The sequence below is a fragment of the Pelodiscus sinensis genome, chromosome 6 (assembly GCF_052426305.1).
Source record: "Pelodiscus sinensis isolate ZL-2025 chromosome 6, ASM5242630v1, whole genome shotgun sequence".
In the NCBI taxonomy this organism is placed as follows: domain Eukaryota; kingdom Metazoa; phylum Chordata; order Testudines; family Trionychidae; genus Pelodiscus; species Pelodiscus sinensis.
This window is the reverse complement of record NC_143057.1, coordinates 27,829,978-27,855,711: the sequence shown is the minus strand read 5'-3', so window position 1 is coordinate 27,855,711 and position 25,734 is coordinate 27,829,978. Positions and strand designations below refer to the sequence as shown.

Here is a 25,734-nt window from a genome sequence, read left to right as displayed (position 1 = left end):
GCTCTCCTTGCAGCATCCTGCCACAATGGTCCAGCAACAGTTTTTCCAGTAAAGAAAACATTTTTGGCTAGCTTGAATTCCCATCCATCCTTATCCTCTTTACATCTTAACATTCTAGGAGCATTAAAAACAAAGTAATAGTGATAGTTCCTGATTGATCCGGAAGTTACTGGTTTGCCATTCTAAATCAAAAAGCAATAACAAATCAACTGCTTATCTCTTCCCATGTAAGAAGATAGCATTATTCAGCAAGAAAGAAATGCCGCTTGCAACATCCTTCGTTTCCTGACAGCACAGCTGTACAGAGCAGCAAGCTGAGAATTTATAACTCGCTTTCCAGATAAAGAGATGAATATTCTTCTCGCTCCCACAGTAAGCAAACATTATTTTGTTTTTTGTGCCTGGTCCTCTGTTTACATTAAGTATTCATCACTTTTTAAAAATGAATACACCCAGGCTATACTGTATAGCGCAAAAGCAATGTTTATATGCTAACCATTGACACCTTGTTTGGACTAAGTGAAAAATAGAAGCAGTTCATAGTATTCAGGGTATATACATTTTATTTGCAAAGAACAGTTAAATGAAAGTATTGATGACTCTCCTACTTTAATAGCCATATTAGTGCTGATGTGGATCATTGTCACTTCTACTGCATATACCTCCAATACAACCTGTCAAAATCTACTTGAGCTGAAAGATAATGAATCTATTTCTCCTCAACAAAAGCCCAGTATTACAAATTAAAAACTATCTTCATCACTATCCTATCAAAATGTATCCTAAGTATGTATCAGCTTTAACGTCCTTTGTGTTTTCCAGGCAGCCAAGAAAACAAAACTAAGGTATATGTACCACACAGCTTTCCACTGGATCCAGTCAGAACTGCTCAGTGCATCACAGGCCCATTTCCACCACCAGTAAATGGAAATCCATGTGGTAGAGGTCTGTGCTTCTGTAGCAGAAGCATCTGTGGATTATGCTCAGATCTGCCTTGAAATTCCGAATGTTCATGTTGTATATACAAGGAGGAGTCCTGTGGCACCTTAAAGACTGTCGGTTTTATTTGGGCACAAGCTTTCATGGGTAAAAATCCATTCATCATTTTATTACCTAATTAGTAGAAATATGATCCTGTATTTCTAATGTCTTTGACACATAGGAAAAAGAATATTTCTGCATACAGCTCATTGTGTCTATGGCAACATGCAGTTCGACTTCTATATAACAGAATTAATTATTTTTGTTCACATTTGAATATATTCGTGGTTTCCATTTCCTGGTAGTTAATGAATGGCAAGACCAATTTAAGGGCCTGCAGCAAAGTGACAGGCACTTGACTCTTCCAGCTGGTCATTAGCTGTGAGGAAATGTATGAGGGACTGGTGTAAGTATTAAGTCATTCCTCATCAATCCAGAAGTTTAAATGCAATTTCATACGGCTGGAGCAGTTGTTACAACCCTTATATTGTATTTGGCTCTAATTCAGCAGTGGTGGTTGTGACAGTATATTCTGGTTAACAGTACCATGTTAGTTATGCCCCAATAAGGAAAATGAAGTCAATGATAGCAATGAAGATGTATAAATGAACATTGTGTCTGTCCCAAAATATTCTGCAGTGAGTCTGTACCAATTCACTGAGAGGTTTGAGATCTCTTACAATGGAGTAACCTGCTACAATGTCCTACCTCAAACAATATCTTTGAGGGTAAAATATGGTGACCCGGTGGCTAATCAAAAAGTTGCCTCAATGTTACAATTGTTTTTGTTTCACATAGTTCCCCTGTCCCCATCTGGCAACTTGGATCAATTCGTATTTTGACTGAAGCATGCAAACAATTTGGGACCTCATGCTACAGCACAGAGGTTCCCAGAGAATGCAATAAACCGAAAGGATATAGCACTAAAAATGGGCAGGAATCAACCCAGAAACTCTCACATCATAATATTAATCTTTTAAATTGTCTTATGTGTCACTGTACCGTAACAGTGAACTGCTTTTCCTAATCTCTAGTTTTCACTCCTTAATGTTTCCTTTTATTTCATTCAGACTAAACTCATGCGTGTAATAAATATGTTATCGACACTTGCCAATGCACTGCAGTGTGCATAATCCTTTTTTCATATACATTACGTGTGTGATAGCAGAGTAATGGGACTGATTTCCTCTGTGAGGTCTGGATTGGGTCAGGTGAGATTCCAGAGATGACATTTAAAACAAAAACAGTGAAGTGTGAAGGGTTATAAATGAAAGAGCTTTTCTTATTCTGAAGCTTCCCTATAGGCAAACAAATGAATAACTAATTCACTGTAACATCTTTATTTGACATTCTTAGCTGTTAAATATGTAAGTTCTCAAAGCTGAGGTTAGTCAGACATCTAACACATGCTAATCAACCAACTTCATTTGTTTCTGCAGATGCCATTTAAAAATCCCTTTATTTGTGCAGCACAGGTTAAAAAGCCTCATGCCAAGCTGCAGGACTGAACAATGAAAAAAGCAAGGTAAACAAAATGAAGACATGAAGATAGAAAAGGAGATGAAGTCCCAGAGAGGAATGATCTTCCTTTGCAGAAGAGATAATGATCGGGTCTGTCAAGACGTGAAAGCAGATGGAAAATGGAACATAGAATAAGAAAAACAAAATTAAACGATATCTTAATCCTATTAACATTTAATAGTGTTAGATTATTTTTGAAATTCCATTTGGTCTTGTGCTGTATAAAGAAATAATGGTGTCAAAAGTGAAATTTTGTAATAATATTTTTTCCTAGTTTAGGGATTCCCACTTCTACCCCACTAGTAATACCATTAATGACATTATCTGAATATACTATCATAGGAGGGTAAGAGGTAGCCTAAGAGTCATATTTTCACATTTGCAAGCTTCACCTTATATGAAATTGCCCATTCTGCTAAATTATGTACTGAGGTCTGGTTACATGGACTATTATTGACTGGGCTGACTGCATGAAACTCATTTCACTTATTAACTAAGAATAAGATAAATCATAAATGAAATACATATACAGACAGTCATCTGATTAGGAATATCTGGACTCTCATTACACTCAAGGAATGTGTTGCCATTGAATGCAAATTATATGTGAAGATGGTTATTATTCTGATCAACTCTTTCAGGGAACAGTCAGCAGAGAGTTGAGTTAGCCTGAAACTGCAATAAACAATTAGTGAAGAGAATGAGTAGATTTTATTTGGCTATTTCAAAACAAGTTTCTGTACATGGGGCAACCATCTGCAATGTTAAGGTAAATGGTAAGTATTGAAGTAAAAATACCTTCTGCAAAGGACTGCTCATCATCAGACTTTAGAATAGCACTGATGCCATTTAGAAGTAGATTGATTATTGGAGGCAAGTAGCGAGGAAATGGGCAGAATTTCATTTGCCTAAGTCAGAATAACTTTCAGTGGCTAAGGAAGGCCTGGGGCGTCAAGATAAAATAAAGTAGTCCGATAAAAATATCTTCGGCAATGGACTCATTACCAACAGGTATGTGTGGGCAGTGATGTTAATATAAGTTGAATTGACATGCAGGCACTGATTCTATAATTTAACTGCTATATCTTGCCTTAACTGGCTTCTATTCCTTTAACTCTAATAGGTGCTGAAATGAGAAGAAGCCAAATCTGTACACCAATAAGTGTCCAAACCAAATCACTTAAGTAACTAAGTTAAGTTACATAAGCCTTGTATGCCTCCAGCATGGGAAGAGAAGTTATTGTCATTCCAGAAAGTGTCCAAACCAAATCACTTAAGTAACTAAGTTAAGTTACATAAGCCTTGTATACCTCCAGCATGGGAAGAGAAGTTATTGTCATTCCAGAAAGGAATGAAATATTACAGTGGATTTTGCTTTGCTACCATCTCAATAAACTAAAAATGTTCTAATTTAAAAAATTGAGCTTTTACCTAAACTGCTTGCATCTAAACTATGATCTGGTCAGATGTGCAGTCTGCTTTTTACTGATGTAATGACTTTACATAAAAGCACCTTTCCCCTTTCCTCTCTTTTTTCCCCAGTTGGAAATTTTCTTTAATCTAGGGTACGTCTAAACTACATTTTTTTTCAAAAGAGAATGTGCAAATTCTATGGGAATCTGCATATCTTCTTCCTATTGCTTTTTCGAAAGTGGATGTTTTGAAAGTGAAAGTAGTCTGGATGCAGTTTTTTCGGAAAAAAACCATTTTTTGAAAAAAACGCTCTTCCTAAAAAAAGGAGGTTTACTCAGTTTTTCAAAAAAGTTTTTTTTCCCTGAAAAAACTGTGTCCAGGCTACTTTCACTTTCGAAAGACCTGCTTTTGAAAAAGCATTTGGAAGAAGACATGCAAATTCCCATGGAATTTGCATATCCTCTTTCGAAAAAAGAAATGTAGTTTAGACGTACCCCTAGATACATTTTGACCAGAATGGCTTATTTCTACCCTGCTGGACCACTTCCTTTCTTTTCACAATTAAAAAAAAATTCTTATTTTTAACTTAACAGTCATGTTAATTTGCTTTATATCCATCCACTCCATTGTTTCCTTTCTAATCACATACATACCCTTCATTCCTTCCCCAGCTTCCCTAATTTTACTTTGACCTTTACAAATTATTCCTGGTGAAGACTTCATAGTTGAAATGCCACATGTCTTCTATTTCTGGAACATATTATAAGATGTTTCCTTTTAGCAGTTCTATGTGCAAATATAACAGCCTAATTATACTTCTGTCCACAGCTGAGTACTCATTGATCTTAACTCAGACTTTGGGTCCAAAACTTAACTAAAATTGTTAAGTCCAAAAGTCGAGTGATACTGATATGACTTCCTTGTGAAAAGATGATATAGCTGTATTCTTGTTCTAGTACAGGAAGTGATACTTCCAACTCCCTATTCTTGCTTCTAATGATCAATAATTCTCAAGAAGTCGAGAAGCTTTGTTCGGATAAGCAGTCAACATTTGGATTCTTATCTGAATCTTATCCAAGCCTGCACCAAACTGGGCTAGACGTCTGACACAAATATACTGTTTCACAATGTTCAAAAGAAAGTGCAGAAGTGCATACACTATTTTAATAAATGGTAGGAAGTCAAGAAATAGTTCCTTTCACACTTAGTTAGGGCCAACTTCCTCTCTGGGCAAAAGGCCTATTTGGTTCTTCTTGGAAAAGTTGACTACTACTTATCACATGCCAAATTGACATTGTTCTGGCTGGGAGTCATTAATGCAGCTTGAAGTTTGTTTTAATGAGAATAAAACTTTGCCAAATAACAGGTCAGCCAATATTTTCTCATCTTGTGCAGGGAATACAAAATATTCATCAGCTCTTTATTACAAAAAAGATGACGTCTTCCTATGTGTTTGAACAATGCCTGACATATTTTGGCCACCCTGGCAATAGTCATAATTAGAATTCTAAGTGAAAACGGTCTATTGGAAAATATTAAGTTGCACCAAACCAACACTGCTATTTAGTATGGACTTAACAGTTGAAATGGCTAGAAAACCCATTAAAGATTATGGGATCTTAAGTTACCTAATCATTCACACATAGATTAAGAAAAAATGAGCCTGGCTGTACAGCTCCACATTTGGAACTGAAGTTTATGACATAGATCATTTAATAATATATATTCTGTTATTACCTATTAATCTCAAATATTTCAGATACAAAAAGAGGGCAAAAACTCAGAGACAAATTTGAATGAAAAACTTATATAAATGATAAAACAGATATACATTATTATTTGATTTAAATGGATAAGTCTACAAAAGCAATAAAGTTCTTTCTTACCCTGGACCTCTCCTCCAGTTTTGTCATCATGACCACAGTTGCACCCCGTTGCTCCCACATCATTCTCCAGAAATCTCCAAAGGTTTCTGGGAGAGCCCCTTGAGTTGCAATGTAAGCATTCTGCTTTCTGTATCCATCTATGTAGTTGGCATTGACATAGTCACTTCCAGGTATGCCTACAAAGCAGGAATAATTAATGCATTAGCAAAGTCACATCATGTCAGACACTACTGCTGGGACATTCTGTTGTAAAGGTGAGCATGGGTCTCACCATATACTTTAATGAGTACATTCAATATTTGATAAATAATGCTGTGATGTCAAGTTGCATGGAAGAAGTGTTTAGCTAAGAGCAGATTCTTGCCTTGGCATCAAAGTTATGTGGAAGATGCCCTTTTTTTGCTTAGATTAAAGAAGCCAACTAAACTACAAATATTCTTGTATTTATTCTGCATACTTTTGTGTATCTTTCTGCTAAAGTGCTGATCAATCAGTCAACAAAATATGTCAAAAGAGACAAACGGGATCTCAAACTCCAGGTATCTCTTGTCTCCTTATTTCCTCCAATACAACCTATCACTTTATATTATTAGCCTACAAAATTTAATTTGTGAAAGATAGAACAAGCACCAAAACTACTGTAAAAATAGACTACATTTAGGAGAAAATCATCAGCAGCTGCACAAAGCTCAAATGGACGTACTGTGCATGCATGACTTTTGGGGCTTGTAAGGGCAGAATGCTCTACAATAATCACATTAACCAAAGTAATAAATGTGATCTGTTGTTCTTCATGGCCTATATGGTAATTTTTTTGTTAGTGACCACATGTAGTTTGTTGATTGAGTGGTCATGATGGACTGGCCAGAAATTCCCTTCCACATTGTCAGGAAAAGACCCATTGTGGCATGCTGCTCCATTTCTTCCAAAGGGTATAGAAGTGGTTTTGTTGGATTTCAGCTCTTATTTACCCTTCCTGGAAGGAAGACAATATTTCTTCACTCAAAGGAAAATTATAAGCCTCCATGGTTTCATTCTTTACTTTTTTTTTTAATTATGAAAGGTGCTCTTGGTTTCAGACTACAACTGCTCTATGTACTTTTCCCTGTAGCTGGATTGCAGTAGATACGTATTGGTCTTCTTTTAGGAGAAAAAAATATGAAAACCAAATGCAAAAATTCTTGAAGCCTCCTATAACAGGGGTGGGCAATAAGACGGAGGCAGTTTGCCAGGATTAGCCCCTGCTGGGCCATCAGTGCTTTATTTACCTCTGCCTATGCACATATGGCTGCTTGAAGCTCCCATTGGCTGTGGATCATTGTTCCTGGCTGATGGCCAGCAAATAGGTGCTGCGGGAAGCAGTGTCCTAGTCTGCACCACATCCTGCAGCTGCCATTGGCCAGGAATGGCAATCCATGGTGAATGGGAGCTTCAAGCAGACATACCAGTGCTCCACAGGTAAATAAAGTGCTGGTGGCCACCCTGGACTAACCCTGGTGAACTGTGTTCAGCCTGCAGGCCGGTTATTGCCCACCACTGTCCTATAACATATCAATTCGAAATAAGGACCATCACAAAGCTGAATAAAAATTAAATTTTAATCTAATATGGTGGAGGGCTCTAAGCTGCTGTACGGAAATACAGCCATGTTCTTTTGAGTCAGCCTAGGCGTACCCTCTGCCTGCTGCACTGGGACTCGGGTCTGTCAGGTGGCCCGGGGCTGGAGGCTACGGGGAGGAGGGAGCAAAGTGGGTTTGGGCGTTGGCGAGTGCTTACTCACAAAAAATGGATGTAGAGGTAGGAAGGAATAGGGGAGATTTCTCCCCTAACTTGTGCTTATTCTGATGATGCCTACCCTAAATGCAGATGTACGACTCACTCATGGGCTATTATTTTCCAGTACCCATGAATTCTTTTTATAATTGCACCTTCTGGCTAGCAGTTTTTCTTTCACAAAAGTGATTCCCTTCTCTTTCCCGTGTCCTTGGTAATTTTGTTTGTGGCCTGCTCTTGGTTATTTCCAGGATAAGAAGTCATTACTTGATGCTTAGTCTTACTTCATCACAGACATTTTTAAAAGTCGTGTGTCTTGAAGGCCACACCACGTGACTCCTGGGTATTTTTATCGAATAAGTCTATACTGTGTGCACGCTTGAAAAGCATCAATTCCATTTGGGAGGATAGGACTTAGGGTTTAAAAGGCTCTCTCTTACGGATTAGAAATGTTTTCACATTTCCTTGAATGTAGAAATCTGAGTTAATGATTTAGAAAATACATCTGCTGGGCACAATGCCACATTTTCTTCCCTTAGCAAGATAATAAAACACATCTTTACAAAGGAGATGAGAAGAAGCATGAGGCCAAAACGAGAAATCTCTACCTACTGGGTATTATTAATGAAGAAACTGAATCAGGCTGGTAAAAACATTTTCTGAATAAATTAGAATTTCATTATACTGTCTGGTATCACACTTTGAAGCATGTTGTTATAAATGAAAGTTTGAAAATGAAAAAACAACAACAGCAGCAATATTATGTTTGTAAAATGATCTTCTGGGAGGGCTGGCCTCTGGAGCCACTGTACACACCTCACCCTGAAGATTATCTGCAAGAGGGAATACTGCTAAATCTTCATGAAAAATTGCACTAGTACTCCTTGAATTTGATGCTAATTCTACTGCTAAAGAACCAAAACATAAACAAAAAATATACTGGTCAAAATTTTGATATTTTATATCATATATAAGGGACAAGATCCTTCCTTAATCCTAGAAAGAAATCAAGAGAGAAGCAGAATTAACCCTTATGAGTATTTGCAGAGGGACTTTTGCAGGGCAAAAGAAGATGGAACATATCACAGAGCAAGCACTCTAGACTGCATCCCTTTTAAGGGTAGAAAAGGCTTTGTGTTACACTTCTTCATGGAAATTGGACTTGTTGGCATTTTTAAGAGGAGGTTCCCTTGGACTTGAATGTGCAAACCCTTTCTCTGCAACATTTCCTACTCCCAAAGCAGATGATAGCTGAACAGTTACCTTCACTAGAGTTCTGCTTCAAGTAGTAGTAAATTAATGCATCTGCACTCCTGCCTGAGAAGACAGCTGTGTGCAGTGATGTGTTTTAAGGGAGGAGAGAGCAGAGAAGCCAATACTACGCAGGAATGATTTTCCCTGCTCAGATTGTGGAGATTCACACTAAGGTTCATACTATTCAAGCCACTTATGACCCCACCAACTCCAAGGCTTACCACCCCCCTCTCCCTTATTACTGCCACACATGCCATCATCTCTGTCATGATTCAGTCTCCTAGACATGCCCACACTCATGCTTAGTCTCCAGTCATTTCTGTCTCTCTCTCACCCCCCCCAATTACATTCAAAATAAGTGCCAAAAAACCGTCATTTCACTCACTCTCTCAGTCAACCTCCATCCCTCCACACCACTTACATTACTCCCATGCTCAACCACCTTTCAACACACACTCACACCAATCTCTTCAGGGAAGGGACCTTCTCAGATTATTCTCTGACAAGTGCCTGGTGCAGTCTTTTTGATACATAAATAATAAATAGTACTAACTTGCAAACTGAGCAACAGTAAAACATCCACTGAAATAGGTGATACATGTAAAGTACCAGCACGTCATTATATAGAGTCACTTCTCTGGCCATAACCACACTCAGAGCTGAGAAAACTGGACAATGCTGTGTCATATCTAATAGTATAAAAACAATCAAATGTCAGCCAATTTGACTGTACTATGATGAAATCCTGCAAGCCTTTGTTAGCTGCCATAGCTTGAAGGCATCTTACCCACAAGCACAGAGTCAACTGCCACCTTTACTTAAATTTGGGTGTAACAGTCTGAGATCAGTGGCTTTGGTGTGCCTGCTTTTTATAAATGCATGGGTCACAAAAGGGACAATAGGGTACATTCTGTTTTTAGTTAAGATTCCTGTGAAACTGGAGGAACTCCTCAGAATTATTTACAATTTATGCCATTGTAACTGGGTATGGAATCTGGCTTAATCTCATTAGCATCTTTCCCCTTGTAAAAGATGTACCAGTGATGGTGCCCCAAAGCTTAGTTAAAGAGTGAACTTCCAGGTAGTGCAGAACAATTCTCTCATCCCCATTTCTAGCAGCCCTTCTCTCTATGGGGAGGAGTGACCCAAGCCAGCAAGCCCTCTCCTTAGCCTAGAGATGGTGGCAGCATTAGATGAATGGCTGAGCACAAAAGATCTTAGCTTCTCAGGAGAATAAAGCAGCCGGACTATATAGTCGCACAGAGTGTAAAAACCAGTGAAACAAAAACACCGAATAACACAAATGAGATACACCGAGGATAACATGGATAAAGACAAATGGTTTCTGTGTGGTTACTGACTTACTATTGGATTGTTTTCATGAAATAAAATGAGAGTTGAACAAGCAGCAATATTCTCTGTGAACACAGGTAAGACAGATGGGGCTGGTAATGCAGACCTTGGCATTACATCTTTGATTCCCTGAAGAAAGTTGTCATCTTAAATAGCTTTAATTAGACTTCACATTTTATTCACAGACTGAAGTCACATAATGAAATTGTTTCAAGTCTTTACAAAGGCTAAGTACTGCACAGTCTTTCTATTTAAGACAAATTAAACCATAAACCCTTGTTTCTGTAAGGCTTCTCTAAAAGATGTGCTGTTAAGTGTACAAAAAAGAGTCTGAAGTAATAGGATTAAACTCTGTCATGCTAATTGTAAACAATTAACTTGAGATAATGTAATGATGAATAGAAAACGCTGATTAAGCTGTACTATTGGCTTAAATCAATGACTAATGTTTTGAACTGTGTCAGGATGAAATGAACTGAAACAGCTATTGGATGCAAATAAAAAATGTTGTTTATGTTAAAGTATCCTTGTAAGAAGATACATATTGGTAAGGAGAATCCCAAACTCAAATGGTGCTGGGATATATCTATCATGGAGTTTAGAGCTCATTGAAAAAAGAGCAGTATTCAGCATATATATAAATGATAAATATTGATAAAAATGAAGAAATTTCACAGGGGACAGGAAGATATAGCATATTTGCAAAGTTACAGTTTGAGGAAGAGGAGAAACTTAGGTGGAGGAGAAGGATTGTTGGTATGGGAAACTATATGGGTTGGGACTAAGGATGGGCTGATGCAACTAGAAGAGTACAGGAAAGAAATTAATAGAGAGGTATTTCAAGGGGATGAGGCAAGAGAGAGAGAGAGGGGGAAAGCTTGGAGAAGAAAATAGAATATGAGAAGGGAATGGGAGTAGGATGTCTGAGCAGACAGGATAAGAGAACGGAACATGGAATGGAGAGAAGAGGAGATAGTGAAAAGGGAACAGAGAGCAGAAAAAATATGAAAAGAATTAGAGTTAGAAGTGGTATCTAGGAGTTAGTAGTGTGGGTTAGGTAAGGACGGAAATAAGCATCAAGGAAGAGGGAAGAGGCAGAGACACAGAAAATTATCTCTAGGAAAGAAATCCAGGACCAAAAAGCAAGGAAAGAAGCTTGAGTGAAAAGTGAGGGAAAGGGGTAAAAACAAACAATACAAAACAAAACAAAAACAAGTTGGTTGTTTTCAAATATTCTAAATGGGTCAACAGAAAGTCTCTAGACAAGGAAGGAATTGGAAGGGTAAAAAAGAAAAAAAGAGATAAAAACATTAAAAGGGTCTCATAGAGAGCCATAGATAATAACTGCACAATACCAGGAGCGAGACAATACATTCTGGTGACAGTGTCATATTGACACAACTCTGCAAAACAAATATTGAAGTAAAATGTGAGGACATCCCACTGATAATTTTGTGGCTCTCTGAAATTGATTTTATCCATAGAGCAGTTCTCTAGTGTTCCAAGATGAGTAATGATGTATAGTACAGCACTACGCTGTAAATTCATAGTGTTCCTCTTATCTATGAACCAAAATATTGCTCCAGACACTAACATTTTCAGTTTAATTTTCAAAACAAAGTATTTTTTCAGGAAAACAATTTTATTACTAGAATTTACATTACAAAACCAAGGACTCAGGTGGGGAACCATTTTTGGTTCGGGGGCCACTGATCCACAGAAAAATCAGTCAGGGATGCACACAACTTAAAACAAAAAAAAGACAAACCCTCGCTGACATGGCCTATAACTGAGAAGGAGAAAGACACTCTCCATATTCCCCTCGCACACCAGAACCTAGTGGGGTCCAGGCTAGTAGATTTTGTGTGCTCCAGTCCCGCAGTAGGCACAGGCTCCCCAATGCTGGGGAGAGAGCCCCGAGCCTGCGGGGGCAGATCCAGAGAAGTTGGGGGCTGCATCCAGCCCCCAGGCCTGAGGTTCTCCACCCCTGAACTAAGTCCTTCATATCTCTGTGCAAAACCCAAGCCCATGGACATTTTGCAAGGGCTCTCCAGAGGAACATGCAGGGATATGCATATGGGGGAATGGATGGATTCATCTCCCATTGGTCTTTGAGTCTCAGTAAGGCAACCGTGTCTGCTAGCATAGACACAGAGGTTCTCACCTTTTCTCTTCTGAGGCCCCCACCATCATGCTACAAAATCCTCTATGGCCCACCTGTGCTGCAATAAATGTGTTTCTGCATATAAAAGCCAGGGCAAGCACTAGGGCAGCCCTGGGAAAAATAGGGCTAGCGGGCCTGCCAAGTCACCATATCCAGCCTGTGAACGTAACAGGAAGCCTCAGGCAGACTCCCTGCCCCCTCCTCCCTGCATACTGCTCAGAAAAGCAGCTTCAGGGTCGTTTGTGTTTCATGGCTGTTGGAGGAGAGGGGAGAGATGCTTCATGCTCTGTCCCCACCCCAGCACAATCCCACTGGTTGGTTTCTGGCCAATCCCTTGGCTCGCCTGCTCTGTCATCCCTTGGCTCCTCCTCCACCCACCACTGCTTTGCTGCAGAGATATCCATTCAAATCTAGAGACAGATATTCTGCCTGTCCTCGCTGCATCCTCTTTATTCCCTTTATGCAATGGTTCTACGTGTCTCAGGCACGTAGCTTGCAGATGGGAAGGGACAGGAAATCACCCTAAACATTTGATTTTGTTTTATGAACAGAACATGATATAACTGTCATGTGATGGAGAGCACAAGTAATGAGACTGCAATAGTCCTTAACTCTTCAGTAAGTATTTATCAATATACATTTGTCAGAATACCTTCTATAGCTTTAGACTATGACATAAATAGTGAATGCCAATATAGTCAACATAAAACTATTAACAGATTCTTGCATTTTTTCTTTCCCAAGATTTTTCTTATATGCACAGATTTATTACAATACACAATCTCATTTTAAAGGTGCCTAACTGGCCAACAGATAAGTAATCAAGTAGATACAATATGACATATTATTTATACTTTTTTTTTCAATTGCTATTACTATGCAAGTCTAAACACAAATCACACATTTTTAGACTTAGATGCCTCCTAACAAGAACCGGGAGCCTTTTCTATGTGTGCATTTTTAAACTATTTTATTTCCCACTATTATAAACCCTCTTTTGGGCTACGTCTACATTGGCACGATTTTGCACAAGAACTCTTTTGTGGAAGAGTTCTTGTACAAAAACTCTTCCAGAAGAGAGCGTCTACACTGGCATGTGCCTTTGCACAAGACATATGCTTTTGCGCAAGAGCGTCCGTGCCAGTGTAGACGCTCTCTTGCGCAAGAAAGCTCTAATGGCCATTTTAAACATAGGGCTTTTGCACAAGAACAGTTGCACAAGAGGGCTTATTCCTGAGTGGGAGCATCATAGTTCTTGCACAAGAAGCTCTGATTTCATAGATTAGAACGTCAGTGTTCCTGCGCAAGAACTCGAGGCCAGTATAGACAGGCAGCAAGTTTTGGCGCAAAAGTGGCCACTTTTGTGCAAAATCGCACCAATGTTGACACAGTCTTGAAGTTTAAAATGAATTTTCTATTGATACTAATTTTGTCTGTGTTTAACAAATATTGGGCACATTTTTGTTCTCAAATCTACACAAATACATTGGTATTATCTGAAATTATTCTGCTCCCTTTTAGCTCTACAGAGCTTCACCCTCTGCTCTCCTTACATATCTCGCTCCCAGACACATCGAAAACCAGCACATTATCAGAGATGAAATTCAACTTGCACACCAGAGCAAAACTCTGCCAAATGGTGTTTTTCTTCAGACAGAAATTGAAACGAGCATTATCACCTTGGGTTTACCTCCCAATGTTTTACAAGTAGCAAATTCATGATGAGTCAACAAATGGATTTTAAAAGTAGCAAATTCATTATGAATCGACAAACAGATTTATTTGAAATGAAATGTTCTTCTCTTTTGTCTCTGAACTGTCTTCCCAGCCAACACCCAGGGAAAAATCATCTTCCTTGCTTTAGAACTAGTGACTTGTGACTTTATCATTTGCTCAAAAGTATTTTTAAACAATTCAGAAGAGCATATTTTAAAAATAAACTATTTACCGACCTTCCTTTAATGGAGTTATCATTGTTTTTGTACTAAACTACAACAAAGTAACAGCATGAGAATCTAACCATAATCAGAGACAACTCCAATTTTAGTAAACTTGTTGTTAGCTAGATATTTCTATAAAGCAATGTGAGGAAGTGTAACTGACACCACTGAAAAATTTAATCAATACCAGTTAAATGAGCTCCATAGGTGGAACAAATGTATGATGATTATTATATGCAAATTTTCAAGGCAATCATTTAAATTTTCTAATATACTTGAGAAACTGTCTGTATTAGCAAAGCGTACAATATGCAGCTGCAATAAATTAGGCAAAAAAGGTAAAGCTGAACCAGTGAAATTGTGATTTCCTTCAGTGAGCATTTACTGGGCTGCGCATAGCAGACCAGAGAACTGAATACACCTATAAATAATGTCTCAGCTATATCCCACATCTGTGGGTTTTGAATAGTCAAAGGTAAGGTGCTCGCAAAGTAGATTAAAACACTGTACAATTTAACATACAGCATGTTAAGAATGAAGAAACTATGTCTTTGCATACAGGATACAAGTCTGAAAAGCCCTTTTTAATTTTGAAGTCAGTTCAATATATAAGATCTATCGAATCTTACCACAGGTATTTTTTAATTTTCATTTAAATGGTTCTACTTAAATATGTATTAATTAGTTATATCCCTGACATCTCTAATACATAGTGGCCAGCTGTGTAGAATAAAATGAAAATCTGCCTCCATTCTAAGCAGCAGCTTGGGTAGATAGTGAGAGGTGGCCAGTGGGAAAAAAAGTCCTCTGATAATCAGTGACGCCTGTTGTTTTAGCACTTGGCAAACTAGACAAACCCTGTAGAGCTCATCATCTTGGATGGCTAAGTTCAGCACAGGGCAGACCTCTGAATGATAATATCTTTGCAAAGCAGTCTGTCAAAGACAGCAACAATTAAAACTTTGTAATTTATACTTTCATCCACAGGCAATTACATTTTGAGTTTCCAGTAAAACCTGAAATTCAGTTATCATCTGTCAATGGCTTCTGAGAAAAAAACTGCTCAGTTTACAAGTAAAAATTTGGATTTTCTAACAGCCAGTTCTGCAGAATCCCCCTGGGATGAGAAAGTCAAGCTGTGTTCTTTTGGGTGTAAGAACATAAGCATGGCCATACTGGATCAGATCAAAGGTCCATCTAGCCCAGTACCCTTTCTTCTGACAGTGGCCAATGCCAGATGCCTCAGAGGGAGTGAACAGAACAGGTATTCATCAAGTGATCCAAATATTCCCTGATACTCAGTCCCAGTTTCTGATACACACAGAGGCTAGGGATACCATTCCAGTCCAGTCTGGCTAATAGCTATTGATGGAACTATCCTCCATGTATTTATCTAGCTCTTTTTTGAACCCTGTTGAAATCCTGGACTTCACAACATCAGCCTGGCAAGGAGTTCCACAGGTTGACTGTGCACTGCATGAAAAAGTACTTCATTTTGTTTGTTTAAAACTTGCTACCTATTAATTTTATTTGGTGACACATAGTTCTTGTGTTATGGGAACAAGTAAATAACTTTTCCTTATTTACTTTCTCCATACCAGTCATGATTTTATAGTCCTCTGTCATATCCCCCTATAAGTCTCCTCTTTTCTAAATTGAAAAGTCCCAGTGTTATTAATCTCTCCTCACATGGCAGCCGTTCCTAACCCTAATAATTTTTGTTGCCGTTTTTTGGACTTTTTCCAATGCCAGATATCTTTTTTGAAATGAGGCAGCCACATCTGTGAGTGTACCATGGATTTATAAAGAGGTAATGAGATAGTCTCTGTCTTATTATCTATATATTTGAAAATGATTCCTAACATTCTGTTTGCTTTTTTTGACTGCTGCACATTGAGTGGATGTTTTCAGAGAACTATCCAGAATGACTCCAAGATCTCTCCTGAGAGGTAACAGCTAAATTAGTCCCCATCATTTTATACGTTTAATTGGGATTATGTTTTTCAATTACTCTGCATTTATCAACATTAAAATTCATCTGCCATTTTGTTGCCCAGTCACTTAGTTTGTGTGTTATCAGCAGCACTGAAGATTTGGCAAATGAAAATAAGTTATCCATTATGCTGATTATGCGAGAGCCAGGCAAGAAACCATCACACACTCCCTAACGGTTGTGCTGATAGGAGTAGAAAAGTAGTGACAATTTCTGTCAAAAATAAGTAGATAAGACTTGGCATACACACAAGGAGCAGATGGGTTGAGCAAGAAGTCTCCCTCTTACTACATATGACCTTGTCTAGCTTTTAATGCTTCATGTTATTTAATTACTGCAAATGAACTCTGAAAAAGGATGGATTATTACAATAATTCATAGCTATTATTTGACAAGAGGAGGTAAAATTATGACATTGGCATTTAATATTTAATTAGCTTAATTTGTTAAAGATCTTCTTACCTTCTATTGCTGAAAGTAGAACACGAGAATGGTCATATGCAATTACATTCGCATATCTATTCTTTGGTTTGTTTACTTCCAGGTTAGAATGCTCCCACGTGAACTGCTGGCCAGGGTCAATTGACTTTAAAAAAATGAAAAATTATTAGCTTAAATCACAAAAGATAACATGAATAGTACTGATAGCAAACACCACACTCCCAATTTTACTAGATTATTCATATAGCACAGCATGTAAAAAAGTATTTCGCTACAGGTTAAAAAAAAACCTTGCACTCCAATATACCGATACCTATGGACAGCTACATTTAGGCATCTTCCTTTTACAGCTTCTCATTTGTTCTTAGATGAAAGGGAAAACCAGGAGAAGCTCTTTTTCTACATGGGAAGGCAGGATAGCGTGTTAAATAATATGGACACATAAATCTGGAAGTTCTAGTGCTTAGCTAGGGATAGCTAATCATACTTTCTTAGATTTTAGCCATTGTTTGAATGGCAAACCATAGAAATACCTTTCATTCATTAATTTTCAAATCACATAGGGATTAATAAAAGATTCTGTTATGTTTCAGATCCACCTGGATTTTGCAAACATTTTTGCATATATACTAGATTCTGCATTAGAAAGAAATGGAATTTTAAAATTATTCAACATTGTGTCATGGTAGTAGTGCCCAAAGGCAGCAGAGACTGGGGACCCTTGTTCATTAGGTCCTCTATAATACATATCTTGGGGACAGGAGGAGAATAAAGAAGTAGAAACAGTTTCTTAGTCTCAAAATATCTTACAAGCTTGTAGATAGTTATACAGCCTGCCTGAAGATAAGAAAAATGTCAAACTGATTCTCACTGTCAGACTTTTTTAAGTAGGAAAAACTCTGGAAAGATAAGCCGGGAACACTGGCGTAAGTCAATACTATTAAAAGTACTGTAATTCTCCATTGGTTATGTAGGCATCATTCATATATCTACATTCAAGACACACACTTTACTAAGTTAAATTTATCATCGCAGACTGTAGTTAACCTTAGAAATATTGATGCCATCTATATATTTTATTGTGAAAAAGCTAAAGTTCAGCTCAACAGTAAAACACAAAGGTGCATGGAAACTGCTATAAAAACTTATTAGCTGCCCTGAAGAACTAGTGAACAAGTTACAATGGTCATCAGCCTAGGGCAGATCCTTCAATTCTCTTTGTTGTAAAACCCAGCCTGTTTACTGACACTAACTTCTCTCCTAGTAATGAAGAGCAAGAATTGTAAAGGCATATGGTCATCAAAAATAGATGTCTACTGTGAATTGGGAGTAAGGGATTTCTGAAAATCCCATTAGGCGCTATCTGCATTTTTAGGCACCAGAATAGCTTTAAAAATCTGGCCCTAACTCCTTTTTCTACAGTTCTGAGAGGAATAATGCTGGAATTTTGATTAAGAATCTAGAAGTCAATGAAACCATTAAGGTTATTATCATTTATTCTTCTCAATCAGATATAGAAAGAAAATTTGATCTGGTTACAACAAAAGAGCCAAAAGATAGTGCAGTATGTCAAAGAAATATAGGGGCAATAGCTGCATGTTAAGATTTAACAATGAATTAGGATTTAATATGTAAAACCAATTAATGCTGAGCTAAGTAACTACTATGATCCAGAAATTACAGATTTCATAGAGAAGGGTCCAAACTCATGACAATTTCTAGCTTCAAAAGTTTAATTTTTTCAGAGTATAAAATATTCTAAGGAACCACTGATCCTGCAGATGTTCAGCACCTTCTTCAGAAATCATTACTCCTCTCTATCCCTTATTAAATTGTTTGCCTGAGGCTACAGTTCTACTAGAGATGTGTCAAACTGCCCAAATTAAATTAGAGTAATTAGATTGAATCTACCAGTTCAGTGATACAGTAGTGTTAATCCTCTCTCAGCTAATGCTTTTTACATCTGGCTACTTCATTTATAACATGACACTCCATCTACAGTGACATGGGAGGCGGGGAGAATTCTCTTGATTCCTCTTCACAAACTGTAGCCTGTTGCTTCACACTGCATCCTGCCATGTTAGGTTACAATGCAGCACAGTGAAAGCTGAGGTTAAAAGATGAGAATACCTCCACCATGCTTGATCAATCCCAAACTTATACCGATTATTAATAGATCAAGTATCAATTAAAGAGAAGCAGTGCCTTGTCTTATCTGAATGGCCTTTGATTTTGTACTTGCCCATTTGTATTTATAATTCAGTCAGATTAAATCCTTGGCTGTAACTAGAATAAATCTGTCAGAATAAAAACAGAATTTTTAGGAAATAAACTTGTCTGGGGAGATTAAAAACTTAAGAACGGCCATACTGGGTCAGACCAAAAATCCATCCAGTCCAGTATCCTGTCCATGTCCTGTCCATGCCAGGTCCCTCAGAGGGAATGAACAGAACAGATAATCATCAAGTGATCCGTTGCCGAGTTCTAGCCCTGACAGAGGCAAGGGGCACTATCCCTGCCGATCGTGGTTAATCACCATTGATGGACCTATCGTCTATGAATTTATCTAGTTGTTTTTGAACCTTGTTAAAGTCTTGTTCTTCACAATATCCCCTGGCAGGAAATTTCACAGGTTGTGGGAGAAAATACTTTTTTTTGTTTGTTTTAAACCTGCTGCCTATTCATTTCATTTGGTGATCCCTATTACTTGTATTATTAGAAGGAATAAATAACTTTTCCTTATTTAAAAGAAAATGAGAAAAATAAATTGTATAATATTAAAAATGCAGTGTTAACTCAAACCTATATAATTCATTATATTTCCAATCTGGATGAACAAAAGGTCAGAAAATCCCTGTGTCATTTACTACCAAATAATAGATTACTTATTGCTGCCAACCTGAATACACTTAGCACAGAAACAAACACTTAGTATAAAGGAATCCCTTATCCACTGGAAATCCAATTCTTCAAGAGAAATTCCACTCCTCAACCATCAATACCCACTCCTCTTTTTGATTGGTATGAAATATAGGGATGCCAGTGTGCAGAAGAATACAGAATTAACCGATAAGCCTAGGCTAATTGGTTAATCTTGCAGACTACGCGCATCACTCCCCTTGCTGCCTCTGTATCAGAGGCAGAGGGATTGGGGTGGAGTGGAAGCTGGTGCCCACGAGGAGCTGGCTTAAAAGCTGGCTCCCCATGAGCACTGAATTCACCTGCCCCCCAGCCCTGCGCTGCTGCGTTTGATAGAGAGACAGCATTGCAGAGGGTGAAGGGGGCAGGCTGGAGCCAATATGCTTAGGGAGCCGGCTTTCAAGCCAGCTCCCCGCATGTATCAGCTCCTGTGGACCCGCGTGTCCCCCTGGTGCCTCCTACAGAGGCAGTGGGCAGGGGAGAGCAGGCAGGAGCCAGTGCTGGGGGAAGCCCGCTGAAAAGCCAGTTTCCCCCAGCACCAGTTCCCTGGTACCACCTCCCCCTCCCCCTGCCCCCCACACTGTGCTGGGACAGGGGGAGCAGAGGAAGCTGCTGCAAAGCAGCCTTTGTCTGTGGTGTGCCTGAGCTCCCTGCAAACAGAGGTTGCTCTGTGGCAGCAGCCTCTGTCCACAGGGGATACAAGCTCCATGCAGACAGAGGCTGCTGCGCATCCTACAGAGGCGCCTCTGTCCGCAGGGAACTCGGACTCCTCATATAGAGGGTCTGTTGCTGTCGTGTGTTACCGCCTCAGTATCAGAGGCAGCAACATGGGGTAGCAGGCAGCCAGTCTGCATGAGGAGCTGATTTTTAAATTGGTTCCTCTCGTGTGCCAGCTCCAGCTGTCATACGCCTGATACAATTTCATCTGGTTATATGACTATTGAAATACACAATACCTAACATCCCTAATGAAACACATCTGAACTGGATTCTAAGAAATGTTTTCTGTCTTCTCTCATGGCACTACCCAGCACAGATATTATATGATATAGTACTAGAGAGATGATTAACAATTACATGGGCTTCTTGGCATTATTATGCTCTTACATTTTGTGGGCAACTGTCCCCTATATGGTTTGTGAACTAACTACAATCCCTACAGGGAATAATCTTTAAGAGGCAGCTCCTGGCAGTAAAAAAGAAAGTAGTCCACCCATGAGGGGTACAAAGTATTTCAAACACACAGGGGATTCTCTCCATTCCATCAACCAGGGTGGCAAGATAGCTAGGGAATTACAAACAAAACAAATAAATGGTGTCCTTCAAATATACCCCCCAGACATGATTATAAAGGGGAGCATCGATTTTTTTTCCTGCCTATTGGATAGAAAAGGCAAAAATGTTTAGTGACCTATGTGCTGTGGTTCATGGGAACAAGAAAGGTCTATTTTAGGAGTTTTCAAACCACTTGTTGGCACTGCAACTTGATGGTATGGAAAATAATGTGGGTCGTTTACCAAGCTTACTGCTTTGCTGACTATCCTGAAGCTTAATGTCAGCATCTCTCTATGGCTTTGCCTTGAGATACTTTAGATACATTCCATCCAGTGGAGGCTTTTCAACCTCAAGCCCAACATAGAGCTGATTAATTCACCAGTTACTCATCATATAGGTCTGACAGGGACAGAGTTTGATTTTGCTCTCCTGGAGCACAAGGTGGCTATACAACCACCTATATTTTTAACACAGGAAGTAGGTTGATATAAACTTCTATTTCAGAAACTAAAAGCTTTTGGTTATTTTGTCCAGATAATTGTGGCAATAGAAAAGGATTTAAAAAGAACATATTTTACAAACACACTTCTAACTTCTTATAAAGTTGGCTACTAACCACATTTGTTTTCACAGAACCCTGGTTTACTAGAGCTAACTAAATTCTGAATAAATTCAAATGTTTTCCTAAACTGAAAATATTTTTATTTAGTTTGGAGAGCATCCAATGCCATCAGCTTTGCAGATAACACAGAGAAAGGGTATGTCTACACTTGTACCCTTTGAGAGAGGGACTCAAATGCAGTCATTTGAAAATGCAAATGAAACTAGGATATTTAAATCCTGGCTTCATTTGCAATTTTGAATGTCTGCATTTGTATCCCTCTCTTGAAAGAGGGTGCAAGTGTAGACATACCCATAATGACAAGACACAATGTATTTCCTCAGTTAGTTAGGTAGCTCAAGTAATTAGCTTACTACTCACATGCCAACATCTGCTCAGCTGTACTGTTTGGAGCACAGGGAGCCAAAATTTAGATTCCACACCCATTTGAATGGTGCATATCCCTACCTGACTGGACATGCGATCCTGGAAGGTTATGCAAGAATCTGGGTTGGATTACCTTACTCTCCCTTTCTCGTATATGTGGTCACAATTGCTGGACTATGAGCTGTCTCTTAATAACCCAACCAAACCGATTTGAAAGGTCCTAATCTCTGGATGAATTAGATTTGTGTCCAAAGATTATTTTAATTTTCCCTTTTCTATTGACTGGATCCAGATGATAACTCTGTGATTGGTACCCCATTGGTAGACTGCTCTTTGTTGTGCAAATGATCACACAGAGTTGAAACTGCAGTAGGAGATCTGACCAGAGTATATCAGCTACACACGCTCCCTTTCCTCTGGCCATGCTCAGTTATCCTTGTTATGATGACAGCAGGGATGAGAGATGAGATCACAACCCCTTACCAACTCTACATTACCAGGGAATCATCTTTATACTAGGATCGATCTTCCCTGGGTTGGGTGCAACAGCCTTATGGCTAGTTTATGGTGGCAATGCAATGTACACTGTTGGTTTGTTTTTTACAGAAATGTTTTTATTTAAGGAATTTTGTAAATAAAATCAACCTGATCTCTATGGGTTAATTCCTTGGACTATTATTTTTGTTTTGTGAGTCTAAAGAATACTTGAACTTCATATTTAGTAATCAAATGGAAGATATCATTGAAGCACTATACAGAAACAATCTTCAAAAGCATACAATGACAGTATAGCATTGTCCTGACAAAAGGAAAGAGGTTTGGAGCATCAATATTTTGCTAAGTTGACATGAGGAATCTTAACACACCGTACATAATAATCTGTCCTGGGATCTGATTCTCCCTTGCCCTACAACTCGCATAGTGATTTACACCAATGCAAAGAGAGAGTAATATTTTGGTTTTACAGCACTTCACTTTCTCTTTGTATTAGTCTGGTTTACTACTGGTGCAGGGCAAAGGCTAATCAGGCCCTGGGGTCTCAACAGTACATCTGTCCAACAAGAGATTTTCCATCCCACAGAGAGAATTCTATGAATATTAATAAGTTTCTGTAAAATACCAACACTCCTTTCCTGCAGGTCACATGGCATTTTAAGATTCCAAAACTGTACCCTTTGCACTAAATCACATATAAGAATGTGGTGAGTTAGGAATGGAGGTCGGCTTTCACTTATTTCCACTAGTCACTGTCAATTTGCCTGTAGCATTATTATAATGCTAGCATACAAAGAGAGTGGAGAAGGAATCCCCTTTGCAGATTGTCTTTAGAGGAAGAAGTATCAGAGTCTCTCTAAATTGCTACTTATTATTACTCTTTCTATTTCAATAGCACCTAAAGAACTTAATTAGGATAGGGACTACATGCTATAGAAACAAATACAAGGACATAGTTCCTGTCACAAAGAGCTCACATTCTCAGTTGCAGTGGGCGAGGTCTTCGTAGAATACACACTAAACAGGTTCTTGTTTAAAATTTGTACCCTTCCTGTACCATTGGCTGTATTCTGTAGCTCTAGAATGTGAAGTCAGTAACAAAGACATGAGGCAGGACTACACCATAACCAGTTCATCCAAACTTCTCCTCAAACTATTTTGGTTCCAGGGCTTCTCCGTCCCTCTTGATTCCTCAAGCTCCAATTTAGGAAAGTACAAAAAGGCTTGCTAAATTTAAAATAACACTTGAATCCCATTTCTCAAGCTTAAAATTAAGCAAGTACTGAAGTACTTTCCTGAACAGGATTCTTTTCATGAATCAGACTTTAACTTCAGAGATCGATTCCTTCTTTTTTCTTCCTGAGTCACTTCTAGTATGATCCACTTTGGCTACAAGGGAGAGTTAATAGAATAGCTCATAGCTTTCATGCAGGAACCTTAAACGAGTCAATTATAACATCTACATATTAGCAGATACAGTTTCAAGTGAATGGTTCTTATGGAATGACCTATAATTAAAATTTAACCAATTTTCTTCTAAGTTTGTAGACAGAATTTTCTTTAACTTCAGAATAAATCCTGAAAAGTCAAGCCAAAACTATTTTCATAGCCAACATTTTAAGAGGCTAAAAACAAAGCTCCAGATGCACACTGGCAGGTCAAACTGTGGTGCTAAGAACAATAACAAAGACTGATAGATGGATGCAATAGTAACATAGTATCCAGCTGAATTCTAGTGAGTCTCTATGGCAGATTCTTCTAGAATATAACAAGATTACTTTCTGTCATTTAGAGATGATATTAGGTAGGTGAGTAAATTTTCTGTTTTACCTCAGAACAAAAAGATATATTATTCAATGAGTGGAGAAAGTGTGATATATACCTCAACATGAAATGATCCAGGACATTATGGATCAACCTGGACAAAACCCAAAAGAAACCATAGGATTAACTAGCTTAGTGTCCTTCAACACTTTGATTTCAGACAGAAAGGCAGAATAATTGTAAGGGTTTTTTTCTGTTTTGAATTGACCTGTCAGTGATTTGCCTCTCCTACTGAGCCACTTTTGTGAGACAAATTATGAAGAAGACCTTAAATTAAAGTTTTAGTGAGGAGTGAGAGGCGGAAGAGGTTAAATGTATACCCTTCCCCCTTTCTGTTAAGCTTAGTGAGGAACTTTTGAGGAAAAATTTACAAGGTTTTAATTTCCCTCAGAGCACAAAGAGTTTTATTTTCTGGCATATATTTTATTAGCTCCCTATTTTATTTATGACCTGCAAGTGATAGGCTGACGCCGCACTAGTTTTGTTTATTTTTAGGGGCTCCACATTCCTCAGTAATTAATAAAGTGTTCCACAGTCTGGGCTTGGTCTTCCACAGCCCACACCATTCTTTTTTTACATCAACAGCTGCAGAGAGAAATTCTTCTGCATGTCAATAACTCAAGTCACAAATCTGCTCCTAAGGATCCTGGTTTAGTATTATCTCAGCTCCCCTCAACAGTATATTTCATCTCCTGGGAGAAGGTGATCAATTAAATTTTGGTTCAGTCGGTTCTCATATCAGCTGACGAGGGATCAATTTACACATTTTGACTTAGAAAAGGGCTATCGATTGGCATAAATGCTGTTATCATGCAGCCAAGTTTTGTACTTTTGTTTTTGAAGAAATGAAGGTGCTTGATGCATCATGTTTTGCCATTTATATCTCCTGATTTTCCACATTAAAAAATAATAAAATTTTGTATCTTATTTGACGGCAAAAACATCTAATATAAAAATAAAACTCGACCAAGTGATTTTCAGCTCAGAGTTCTAATGCCAAGATAACCATTGTTAGTGCAATAAAAAGAAACAGTTTACAGATATGTCTCAGAATGTGGGTTCTGAACTTAAAATAAATACATTTAATTAATTGGTCAAATGAGGAGTAGGAGATGGCCACTTTATTTGTGTAGCTCCATGTATTTAGTCTTTTGTATGGCTCAGATGGAAATAAAAGCTTGCAATCCAGCACTTTCCTGGCTCAGAATGAGAAAATGATGTACTGTATTGGCTCTATTTATTTAATTGAAAGAGACACTCTGTCTGATAATCTTCTTGGCTGTACCTATGGTGAAAAAAATACATCGGCAATTACTTCGAAATTTACTTCAAAAAAGATGTTCCTTATATTTTTTTATACTTGACAAGTAAACTAGAAACCAGCAGACTAAACTGACAAATATTACTACTATTTAGACTTAATTACAGGATTTCTCCCTCATTCGGCACTTTCCTCCCATCTCATTGGAGGTTCTCCTTCTCTCTCTCTGGACACACTTTTGGAGACTTGATTG

At 38.3% G+C, this 25,734-nt stretch overlaps 1 protein-coding gene across 21 annotated transcripts in view; it reads right to left on the bottom strand.

The window, feature by feature from the left end:
* PTPRD (protein tyrosine phosphatase receptor type D) overlaps positions 1-25,734 on the bottom strand; it is a 1,795,899-nt gene that overhangs the window by 57,665 nt on the left and 1,712,500 nt on the right. For all 21 annotated transcript variants that reach the window (XM_075931585.2, XM_075931586.2, XM_075931588.2 and 18 more), the window contains 2 exons: positions 16,741-16,864; positions 5,802-5,977 (listed from right to left, as the gene is read on the bottom strand). In XM_075931585.2, the coding sequence (XP_075787700.1) occupies positions 5,802-5,977; positions 16,741-16,864 (300 nt within the window). The remainder of the gene's footprint in view (positions 1-5,801; positions 5,978-16,740; positions 16,865-25,734) is intronic.